General features: G+C 41.5%; 2 protein-coding genes across 2 annotated transcripts in view; one reads left to right on the top strand and one right to left on the bottom strand.

The window, feature by feature from the left end:
• LOC136840602 (E3 ubiquitin-protein ligase ZNRF3-like) overlaps positions 1–12,393 on the top strand; it is a 714,205-nt gene that overhangs the window by 99,180 nt on the left and 602,632 nt on the right. The window lies entirely within an intron of this gene.
• Positions 1–12,393, bottom strand: part of Tusp (WD40 superfamily protein Tusp) — a 512,358-nt gene that overhangs the window by 113,502 nt on the left and 386,463 nt on the right. The window contains 1 exon segment of the mRNA XM_067107279.1: positions 8,232–8,414. Within this exon segment, the coding sequence (XP_066963380.1) occupies positions 8,232–8,414 (183 nt within the window).

Here is a 12,393-nt window from a genome sequence, read left to right as displayed (position 1 = left end):
TGCCAAACAAGTATCCAGGGATTTGGAGAAGCCTATAGCAACCACGTGGCAGACCTATGATCAAAATCTGCTTTCCCCCGTGATGAGTAATGCAGTCGAGAGGAACAAATTCTCTTACATGTCTTTCATGCAAATATCTCAATTACTGTATTGTCACCTTTCATGCATTTGTATCATTGTGTATGCTGTTATGCCCGCTTTCCAGTAGTGTATGTATAACTGTTAATCAGATGTCATGTACATATGTAAATCTGTGTGAGTGAAGAAACAGACGCCTGAATTTAATCCCTTCCTCAATCTGTCAAGAGGTCGGGACTACTTTGTGGTGCACACAAGCTGTTGACCTATATGAAAGTTTTGTAAATAAATTAGTAAGCTGTAGACCTCCATACCTCATTTTGTACCACACTCACATTGGTGATCACCAGAGAAATGCTTGACTAAGCCACCAGCAGCGACCCCAACACCATCAGTGAAAACCTTGCAGACGCCTCCATACTTTTACCGCCCTTCACACCCCATCACCCAGAGGCATGGTTCTTCAGGGTAGAAACAATTTTCCACACAAAGAAAATCACCTCAGCGGCAGGGAAAGCAGACGCCGTCCTCGAGTTCCTGCCAGACGACATCTTCGAGCAGGTAGCAGGATGGCTTGAGGAACTAGAATCCCCCATCACCTACGACATACTGAAGGACCAGCTTAAGTCATCCTTCAGCATGCTGCCCAACCAAAGAGCCAAGAAGTTCTCAACCATATGGGGGCCCCGAAAGGAGATGAGAAGACATCACACTTGTACAAGCAACTACAGCAGCTAATCACACTGCCTACCAAGAGGGACCAACCCGAGTCTACCTTGGACCTCATGAGGGAGGTACTCTTCACAAAACTACCCTGCCAGACAGTGGCAGCGATGCCCAAAGCCTCCACCATGCCCTTAGAAGAGTTCCTGGTAATGGTTGACAAGGTTCATATGACCCACAAAGCAGGAGACCCCTCATAGCCAGCAGCAGCAGCAGCAGCACCATGTTGGACCGAGCAGAATTCACACAGAATTAAGCAGTGATCCAGACGAGCCAACTGCCCCATATACAAAAGACGCTTCCCCAGACATGACTACAAAGGGAAGCCTGAACAGAAGGAACAAGAACCTCCAGAAGGCATATGCTTTTTCCGCTGGAGGTTCAGAAACAAGGCTAGGAAATGTGACCGCCCCGGTCGCATTTCCTAGCCTATTCTCAAAAAATGCGCAGTAGGTGCCACTCTTTCATACTAATGTCAGCATAGAGCAGACAGGTTATCTCGTAAGAAATATCGCACCTGCTCAATGCTGTCTTTCTTCCAGGAAAAAGGACAAACATGCTTCTTCGTACAAGATAAAAGGTCTGACATAGAGTTCTTAGTGGACACTGGAGCATACAGATCATTCATCCCAGCCAGCCTAAACGAAAGACTCAACCCCGCTCCACCCACCAACCTCCACATATCAATGGCCAGCGGAGCATCACTGACAATGTACAGAAGGCTGGAGATGAAAATTGCCTTCAGTGGGAAAGAATACAACAGGTTGTTCATTACAGTAGACGTGATGACGGCGTTGTTAGGAGCAGATTTCCTGATAGCACACAGCCTACTAGTCGACATAGCAGCTGAACAGCTGATCCCAAGAACAGCACAGAAATCATCATCACCCCAAAAGCCGAGCAGGTGTACAACAACGAAAGCATCAATAAGTAAGAGAGGAAAAATTATGCCCCATTGTGCCCTACATCCCACCAAATGAAATGAGAGAATTAATACAAGAATATGAAGATGTATTCAAAGACGACCTGAAGCACGACCTAACAAAACCAGTAAAACACACCATTCGGCACCACAGAGACCAAAGGACCCCGATCCACTCGTGGTTCAGACGGCTGTCCCCAGAGAAACTCACTTACGCAAAGAAGGCATTCAAAGAGATGGAAGAAGCAGGAATATACCAGAAAGCCCCCAGCCCATGGGCACCACCCCTACATATGGTACCGAGATTACCGACGGCTGAATGTGAAAACAATTCTGGACAGATACCCTCTACCAAATATAGCAGACATAACAAATCAAATGAATGGAGCAAGAATATTCACAAAAATTGATCTGCTAAAAGGATACTTCCAAGTCCTGGTAGCAAAAGAAGATATCAAGAAGACTGCAGTCATAACCCCATTCGGTACCTACACATTCAACTACAGCTGTTTTGGCCTCCGTTAGTTGGGCAACATTCCAAAGATTGAGGGACAAGCTGTTCTGGGACCTTCCATTCTGTGTGGTATATGTCGACACAAACTGATCTTCAGCCCAAATTTAAAAAAAAAAACACCTCAAAGATGTGAAAATAGTGCTGCAAAGACTGAAAGAAAATGGACTAATAGTGCAGGAAGACAAGTGCGAATGGGCAAAGAAAATGGTGGAGTTTCTGGGGCACCAAGTGAGTCCAGAGTGCATCAAACCTCTGCCAGAGAAAGTGAAAGCAATAACAGACTTTCCCAAACCAACAACAGTAAAATCAGTGTAAAAATTTTCGGGTTTAATAAATTATTACCACCGATTCATGCCAGATATTGCAAAAATTATGAGCCCCACATATGAATGTTTAAAGGAAATTAATTTGGGGAGAAAGTAGAGACAAATTATTTATTTTAGTATAAAAAGCAACCTCTGCAACAACGCTAATGTTTCCATTACCCCATAGGTCCCTCACCCTGACAACCGACACAAGCAATACGGTGATGGCTGCTGTACTCGAGCAGAACACTGATGATGGTTGTCGACCGCTGGCCTTCTACAGCAATAAACTAACCATAGCAGAGCAGTGTTCAACATTCAACAGGGAGCTCCTCGCAGTCTACTAAGCAGTCCGTCACTTCCTCCACATGCTCGAGGGATGGCAGGTTGTGGTGCAGACAGACCATCAACCACTGGTGCACGCCTTCACAAAGTCAGCAGATGCATGGTCAGCACAACAACAATGGCATCTGTCAATGATAGACGAGCACTCCTGCACCATAATATATCGAAGGGTTCAGCGAACATTGTGGTGGACACCCTATCAAGAAACTGCACTAACACCATCTAACTCGGGATAGCCTTTTCCAAGATAGCGGAGGCATAGAAGGATGATGAGGGCCTGCAGCAACTACGGCGGATCCCTCACTTGGAGTGACCTGTCGATCAACAATTGAATGATGACCATCACCTGTGAGATGAGTGCCGGATGCCCTCACCCATACTTGCCAGAGGGACTAAGGAGGAGAGCCGTCGCTCTCACCTACAACCTATCCCGCCCATCGGGCCAGTCAACTGCCTGAATCATAGCAGACTGGGACATCTGGTGGGGTATGAGAAAAGATGTGAAGATGTGGACAGGAGAGTGCATTCCATGCCAGACGTCAAAAGTCTTGAGACATGCCGAAAGCAGGATAGAAGAGTTCAAAACAACAAACCACTGACTCACCCACATACATGTCGACATAGTGGGACCCCTACCCCCCCTTTTTACCATAATAGACAGGAATACCATGTGGCTGGAAGCAATACCCATCTGACAGCAGATGGCAGAGAACTATATTAAATCCTTCGTTGACTGGGTCAGAAAGCATGGAGTCCCCCAGATCATCACCAGCAATAGGGGCGCCAATGTTAGTCTGGGGACAAAAATAATGCATACAATGGCATACAAATCCAAAGCCAACAGAATCATCGAGAGGATGCAGCGATCATTAAAAACAGCACTCACCACCAGATGCCAGGGTGGGAGTTGGAGAAGAGAACTGCCTTGGGTTCTTCTGGGACTGAGAACGACACCACATGCAGCGTTCAATGCATCCTCAGCAGAAGTCCTGTATAGCCAAGCTTTGACGGTGCCAGTGGACGTCTTCCAAGAAAGAACATACCCAACATCACCATCTGATACCCGAAAAGTGATAGAAAAAATAATACTGACCAAGGCAACCTACAAGACAAACAAATTAGTGTATGTCCCTGAAGATTTACAGAACATAAAATATGCAGTCATCTGGGTAGACGCACACAACGCCCTCCCCCCCTCTCCCCAGCCTACTCCATGCCACACTGCATACTCTAGAGATGACTGAAGGCCTACCAGATGACAGTGGAAGGGAGGAAAATGGGTTTCAATCAATTGAAGCCTGAATTCATACCAGACACCGGCCGACATACCTAGGCCTCTCCTTGGTGGGGGAAGTCCTGTAGTGACCACACTGCAGACCTACGATCAAAATCAGCTCTCTCCCGTGGTGAGTAATGCAGGAGGAAAAACCATGTGGTCAAGAGAAATAAATTCTCTCCCACGTCTTTTATGCAGATATTGCAGTCACCATATTGTCACTTTTCATGTATTTGTATCGTTGTGAATGCTGTCATGCCAGCTTTCCAGTAATGTATGTATAACTGTAAATCATATGTCTTATATCTATCCATTATGTGAATCTATGTCTGTGAAAAAACACAGGCACCTGAATTTAATCCCTTCCTTGATCTGTCAAGAGGTCAGGACTACTTTGTGGCTTGCACGAGCTGTTGACCCGTGTGAAAGTTTTGTAAATAAATTAGTAAGCTATAAACCTCTGTACCTCATTTCATACCTCACTCACACCCCCTCCATATGGCACCAAAACCCGATGGAACATAGCGGCCTTGCGGAGACTATCGGCGGCTAAACATTAAAACAAAGCCCGACAGATAGCCGTTGCCAGACAGAAAATGTCACCAACCAAATGAACAGCGCCAAATCCTTCACCAAAATAGATCTGCTGAAGGGATACTTCTAAGTTTCAGTAGCAAAGGAAGACATAGAGAAGACAGTGATTTTCACCCCTTTCGGCACCAACACGCTCAATTACAGCTGCTTCCGCCTTTGGAATGCAGGGGCAACCTTCCAAAGACTAATGGATGAGCTCCTGGGCGATCTTCCTTCCTGCGTTATCTATGTCGACGGCATCCTGGTATTTAGCCCCAACCTCAAGCAACCCCTAAAAGATGTCAGAAAGGTGCTACAAATACTCAAAGAAAATGGACTTGTAGCAAAGGAAGACAAATACATGTAGGCAAAAACGATGTTGGAATTCCTGGGACATCAAATAAGCTCAGACGGCATTAAACCTCTCCCAGCAATAGTAAAAGCAATCACTGACTTCTTGACACCAACCATAATCAAAACAGTACAAGAATTTTCAGGACTAATTAACTACTATCATCGATTTATACCCAATGTTGCTAAAATCATGAGTCCAATATATAATCGTTTAAAAGGAAAACCCAAAAAACTATGTTGGTCAGATATTCAAGATAATGCATTTTTATTAGCAAAACAGGCAATAACTTCTGCAGCCACATTAATCTTTCCTCTACCCCAGGCGATGGGCACAGTACAGGAGCAGGACACAGATGATGGTTGTCGACTGCTGGAGTTTTTCAGCAAGAAGTTAACAACAGTGGAACAAAAGTACTCCCCATTTGATAGTTGCTGGCAGTCCACAAAGCCATCTGCCACTTCCACCACATACTCGAAGGATGGCAGTTCATCATACAAACGGACCACCAACCCTTGGTGCACGCCTTCACAAAAACCACAGATGATTGGTCAGCATGACAGCAGGGTCACCTGTCTGCAGCAGTTGAACACTCCTGCACCATCAAGTACGCCAACACCATCCAGATTGGGATAACCTATCCTGAATTAGCAGAGGCGCAAAAAGATGACGTGGACCTGCAGCGATTGCTGTGGGACAACCCCGCCCTCACGTGGAGTGACCTACCTGTCAACAATGGAGAGACGACCATGGACTGTGAAACAAGTACTGGACACCCTCACCCCAACCTGTCAGCAAGTTTCTGAAGGAAGGCTTTCAACCTTGCCCAAAACCTGTCCCACCCATCAAGTCGTGCAACCACCTGAATTGTAGCTGAATGGTACATCTGGTGGGGAATGAAAGCTGACATCAAAAAGTGTACGAGAGAATGCCTTCCATGTCAGACAAAAAATAACGAGGAACATAGAGAGCGGAATAGGAGAGTTGCACACAACACACCTCTGTCTTGCCCACATCCACGTCAACATAGTGGGCCCTCTTCCCACCTCCGAGGGGTACAGATACCTGTCTACCATCATCAACAGAAATACCAGGTGGCCAACAGCAATGCCAATATGGCAACAGACAGTGGAGAGTTGTGTGAAAGCTCTCATTGGATGGGTCAGCAGACATGGAGTCCTGCAGGTCATCACGAGTGACAGGGGTGCCAACTTCACGTCCAGTTTATGGAATGCCCTCGCAGACCATCTGGGAACAAAGATAGTACACATAATGGCCGACAGTCCAGAAGCCAACGGCATTGTCGAAAGGCCACACCGATTGTTGAAAGCATCACTCACTGCCAGATGTCAAGGTGGGAGTTGGAGGAGTTACCTTGGGTCCTACTGGGACTGAGAATTTCACCAGACGTGGCATTCAATGCATCTCCAGCATAAGCCCTGTACAGACAAGCATTAACATTGCCGGCAGAGATCTTTACAACATCCAACGATCCCAACATCCATAAAGCATTAGAATGGATAATGATGGCCAAGACGACTTACAACACAACCAGAAAAGTGTATGTGCCCAACAAACTGCAGAACGTAAAATATACATTCATACGAGCAGATGCGCACAGAGCCCCCTCTGTCCAGCCTACTTGGGACCACACCAGATCATCCAAAGAAGAGACAACGCCTACCAGGTGACGGTTGACAGCAGGACTGTCTGGGTCTCCATCAATCGCCTCAAACCAGCATACCTCCTAGACACTGACCCACAACCATAGGCCTCTCTAAGGAAGGGGGGACCTGTAAGGCCCACACGGACCTACACAATCTTCCATCTTGCCTGGCTGTTCAAACTCATACCCTATGGTCATCCACTCCTCACAGCAAGCATCTCCCGACATACACCCCAAGTGCATGCATAGAAGAAACACAGCCAACACCATACGTCCTTTTTATGTATACTGTCATTCATAATAATGTCATGTCAAATGCATCATTCCTAATAGAGGCAATACAATGTCAGCTTTCCAACTATATTTATCAGAACTCTGTTTCCAACTTGTATATAGAATTATGTACCATTCTCCATTCTCAAACAAACACAGTTGACTGAGTGTATATTAATCTCCATTTTGTTTGCCTCATGTCAGGCACCACATTTCCGCTCACAAGAGCCCTTGACCTTACTGTTTGTTCTTTTGAATAAATTAGTAAGTTTGTAGATGCTGCCTCTTACTCACGCCTTCACTACAATATAACGAGTCTTCAGGCAGTAACATCTAGGTTTATAGAAAGGTTGTTTTGGCTTACATACTTTTAGGTTCCTGGGTTATAAACCAGCTGGAGATCGCGAAGAATGCAGCGTGTATGAGTGCATTTCAGCAAGATGCAGACACTTACACAATTAGAGTAAATTGCTTTGGCTTCAGCTCAAATGCTTAGGAATAGTCAGTCATTCGTCAGAGTGGGGAATAGGTTCCTATTTTCATAGTACAAGGCAAAGAGCAAAAATTGAGGGAAAGGAAAGATAAGAAACTAACAGAGGCGTTTGTCTATTTCTGTACTACTAATGGGAAAATCAATGTTTATATTTTAAACTTAATTTTTTTTATTTACTTATTCGTTGAAAGCAGCATAGACTATATGTAGACAAATTGTTTGCTTGTTCAAAACTGTACAGTGGTTTCATATCACTCCTGTTTCCTAAATAATGCAACCTGTACTTAGACTCACACCCTGTGTCTTGTAAGTGTCATTTGAAGCAACAAATTATATTCCAGAACTTTTATTTATTTATTTATTTGCAATAAACCCCCTCCCCCATGCTTTTCTCTTTCTCTCGGGCTTGGAAAGATTTTTATTCGAGCTGATCTTCAGCCAACTAGCTTGGTGTGATTTAATTGGATTACAAAGCAAGAGAATATGATTTGGGAAGTCTCCAGTTCTGATTATCGATATTACACGACATGTCTTGCAATCCCATCGTCTCTTACCGAATTCGTGAGTTCCCACCTTATTGATTTTATTAATTACCTTCATACTTTTTCTTCCCTTCTTTTTCGGGCCTGTTTCATGCAAGGGCGATGAGTTGCCTGGTCATATCAATTTATCTTAATAAAGCAAAGCATATTGGGGACAAGAGCTTCTCACCTGATAACAAATGAGGGCCATCCTTCCATCATGGCTCCACGAGAAGTGGGTGACGGGGGTGTTCCTGTCGTTGATGAGTTCGATACTCCATCGGCCCTCGTACTTGATCCACACGAAGATTATGCCCGACGAGTCGCACGTCGCTAATTTCTGGTAGGGCTCATTCCACTTGACTAATGTCACCTGTGGGAAACACAGAGGAAAGAGAGGTGTTAGAGCGTTGTTTAGGTGTAATCATATATATATATATATATATATATATATTTCATTTATATATTCATGTCATTTGTTTAAATGAAAATGACCTCAGTTTTCAAAAAATGTTTTTGGGTTCAGATTTGTTGGGTTGTTAGGTTAAAAATATCTTTGATGCACGCTTCTCCAGAGCTAGTAAATTTCAGTTTTATGTTGGTGTTCAATTCTTGAGATTTTTTTCAATATTTTAAAAAATTTTCATCAAAAACACAAGAAAAACAGATTAGAATAAACCTGAAAATTGATAGGCTGAGAAAATATCGGAACCACCCATGTTGGCTGCTCATACTTGATTCGTTTTTCCTGAGGTCTCAGATTTAAATGCAAATATCTGTAATTATCATTTTATTGTTATGTTCCGGTATTAGATCAAGTATAGGTTTAACTAACTTGAAACAAGGTATTAATAAAGTGTTACAGTTTTAGACAGATGAGGGCACGGATGAAGGAACAAACGTTCCTAAAAGGCAGCTTGTATCCCTGCAAGGAAACAAAAGAGAATAAATAAGTGATTTAACAAGTACACCATAGTCTAGCAAACAAATGATAGAATTACTTATATCTTTGCAGTAAAAATATTTTGAGGTGATGCTTAGTGCACCTGGGCCGGAAGATTTCCGTCTATCAGAAGGGAATAAAGGCAGCTTTTCAGTGGTACCGAAGAATTGTAGCATATGCAGGAAGAGGACTCTATACGATACCCAAGAATTGTAGCTTATGCAGAAAGAGGACTGTATACGATACCCAAGAATTGTAGCATATGCAGAAAGAGGACTGAATACGATACCCAAGAGTTGTAGCATATGCAGAAAGAGGACTGTATGCGATACCCAAGAATTGTAGCGTATGCAGAAAGAGGACTGTATACAATACCCAAGGAATGTAGCATATGCAGGAAGAGGACCGTATACGACGCCCAAGAGTTGTAGCATATGCAGAAAGAGGACTGTATACAATACCCAAGAATTGTAGCATATGCAGGAAGAGGACTGTATACAATACCCAAGAATTGTAGCATATGCAGAAAGAGGGCTGTGTACGATACCCAAGAGTTGTAGCACATGCAGAAAGAGGACTGTATACAATACCCAAGAATTGTAGCACATGCAGAAAGAGGACTGTATATGATACCCAAGAGTTGTAGAATATGCAAACTGTATACAATACCCAAGAATTGTAGCATATGCAGGGAGAGGACTGTATATGATACCCAAGAATTGTAGCATATGCAGAAAGAGGGCTGTATACGATACCCAAGAGTTGTAGCATATGCAGAAAGAGGACTGTATACGATACCCAAGAATTCTAGCATATGCAGGAAAAGGACTGTATACAATACCCAAGAATTGTAGCATGTGCAGAAAGAGGACTGTATACAATACCCAAGAATTGTAGCATGTGCAGGAAGAGGAATGTATACGATACCCAAGAATTGTAGCATATGCCAAGGCCATCTGGGGTAACTATATAGGCGATGAAGTATCTTAGAGGTACCTGCTCAAGGTCCTTGGTGGGAAACCCTTTGAGTGCTAACCTGTCTGTCATGGGGTAATATTAAAGTAAACATTCTGTTTTCTTTAAGATGCACGTGTGAACTAAGGTAGATTTGAGAATTCCTCAATAATTGTTGAGTATATACAGCACTGCGTAATGCCACATGTGTGCTGCATTGATGGTTGCAAATAAAAAAAATTCATGCACACTTCTAATATAGTGGTCAGCTGTTAATATTCCGATGAGAGCTAGAAGTGGCTTGTTTAACTTTTATTAGTGGCCTACCTCCAAAATAATATATATATATATATATATATATATATATATATATATATATATATATATATATATATATATATATATATATATATATATATATATATATATATATGTGTGTGTGTGTGTGTGTGTGTGTGTGTGTGTGTGTGTGTGTGTTTTCATTCCAAGCCAGATAATAAATCGAATTTCTGAACATAGATTTATTGGTGGGAAGGCAAGTTTAGCGCCCTGTTCTGGACCCAGGTAGAAGAAAACCTCACATCACCTGACCGGGGGTAGGACAATAGCACGTGTTCAGTAGTTGATGCCCTTCCGTTAGTGTATAGGGCTGAATCCAGGCTGTGAGGTAGACTAGGAGCTTAACCTTTAAGTACCTAACCATAAGACCTATTTTCCTACCCCTTTTTGCTGGCTGTGTAACTAATTTGCAGGATGACTGACCTCTGCCGACGGAAGCAAACAATCCGGGAAGTATCTCGCCTCTGGAAAACAACGATATATATATATATATATATATATATATATATATATATATATATATATATATATATATATATATATATATATATATATATATATATATATATATATATATATATATATATATATATATATATATATATATAGATATATATATATATATATATATATATATATATATATATATATATATATATATATATATATATATATATATATATATATATATATATATATATATATATATATATATATATATATATATATATATATATATATATATATATATATATATATATATATATATATATATATATATATATATATATATATATATATATATATATATATATATATATATATATATATATATATATATATATATATATATATATATATATATATATATATATATATATATATATATATATATATATATATATATATATATATATATATATATATATATATATATATATATATATATATATATATATATATATATTTTATATACTACATATATATATGAAAATATACTACGTTGAAACCATATATTTCATTCCTCCCTGGTTATGGACAGACAGTTACAATGGTATATATACAAAAACATGAAGGTTTCTGAACAGGTGGCGATTCTTAGAAGGAGGTTAATTCCCTAGTGGTTTTTGGCCTCATTAGTTTAGATTTATTGGCAGGAAGGCAAGGTCATCTTAGATGGGTCCTGTTTTGAATCCAGGTAGTTTGAAAATCTTTCACATCACCTGACCTGGGGATCTTTTGGACAATAGTACCCCTGTCTCGCCCCCCTCGGTGGCCTTTTGGATGTTTTCATCGTATGCTTTATTTTGTTGTTGAAATCACAGTGGGACCTCTGTGTTCAGTAGTAGCTTAAGAAATGAATGTAGGAGACAGCGAAGGTGGGTTTTCTATATACTTGCATGCCTGTTCTGTTTTTCTTAGATCAGGTACATCATAGGCAGTTTTCCGTCCTTTTCCCATTCTGTTTTAAATTTTATAAATGAGTACCTGATCTGATGCCCATCTGTCAATGTATAGGGCTGAATCCAGGCTGTGAGGCAGACTAGGAGCTTAACCTTTAAGTACCTAACCATAAGACCTATTTTCCTACACCCTTTTTGCTGGCTGTGTAACTAATTTGCATGATGACTGACCTCCGCCGACGGAAGCAAACAACCCGGGAAGTGTCTCGCCTCTGGAAAAAAAGCTCGCACTTGGAACCCAGCCAGCGACACGTAAAGTCGTACTCCTCTTCAACCCTTTTTCTCCTGGAGAAGGTTAAGAAGCATCAGACAGCAAGTCCTGCATGTTGAGTGCGAACATCCACAGGCCTAAAGTACGTGAGAAGCAATTAGTCCTCTAGCCAGCCCTGTTTCTCTCAGTGAATTTCTCTGTTTTTATTTTTCCCAAATTTTCACTTTTCAGGCTCCTAACCACATCCCTTTTGTTAAGTCAATCTACCGACAAAGCAGCCCAAAATTCACCCCATGGCTTGCCCTAAACTAAATTTAATTCAATTCAGTGATCAGCAGTAGGTTACTCCCTCCATAGTGTTACCACGGGCTAATTAAATTTAATTAATCACTCCTCCATGGTGCATTGTTTAGTTTAGTATGAGAGAAACTCCTTTGTGTGG

This window comes from Macrobrachium rosenbergii, chromosome 8, assembly GCF_040412425.1.
Source record: "Macrobrachium rosenbergii isolate ZJJX-2024 chromosome 8, ASM4041242v1, whole genome shotgun sequence".
Lineage (NCBI taxonomy): Eukaryota > Metazoa > Arthropoda > Malacostraca > Decapoda > Palaemonidae > Macrobrachium > Macrobrachium rosenbergii.
Note: the sequence above shows the minus strand (reverse complement) of the source record. Positions and strands in the feature narration are given on the sequence as shown.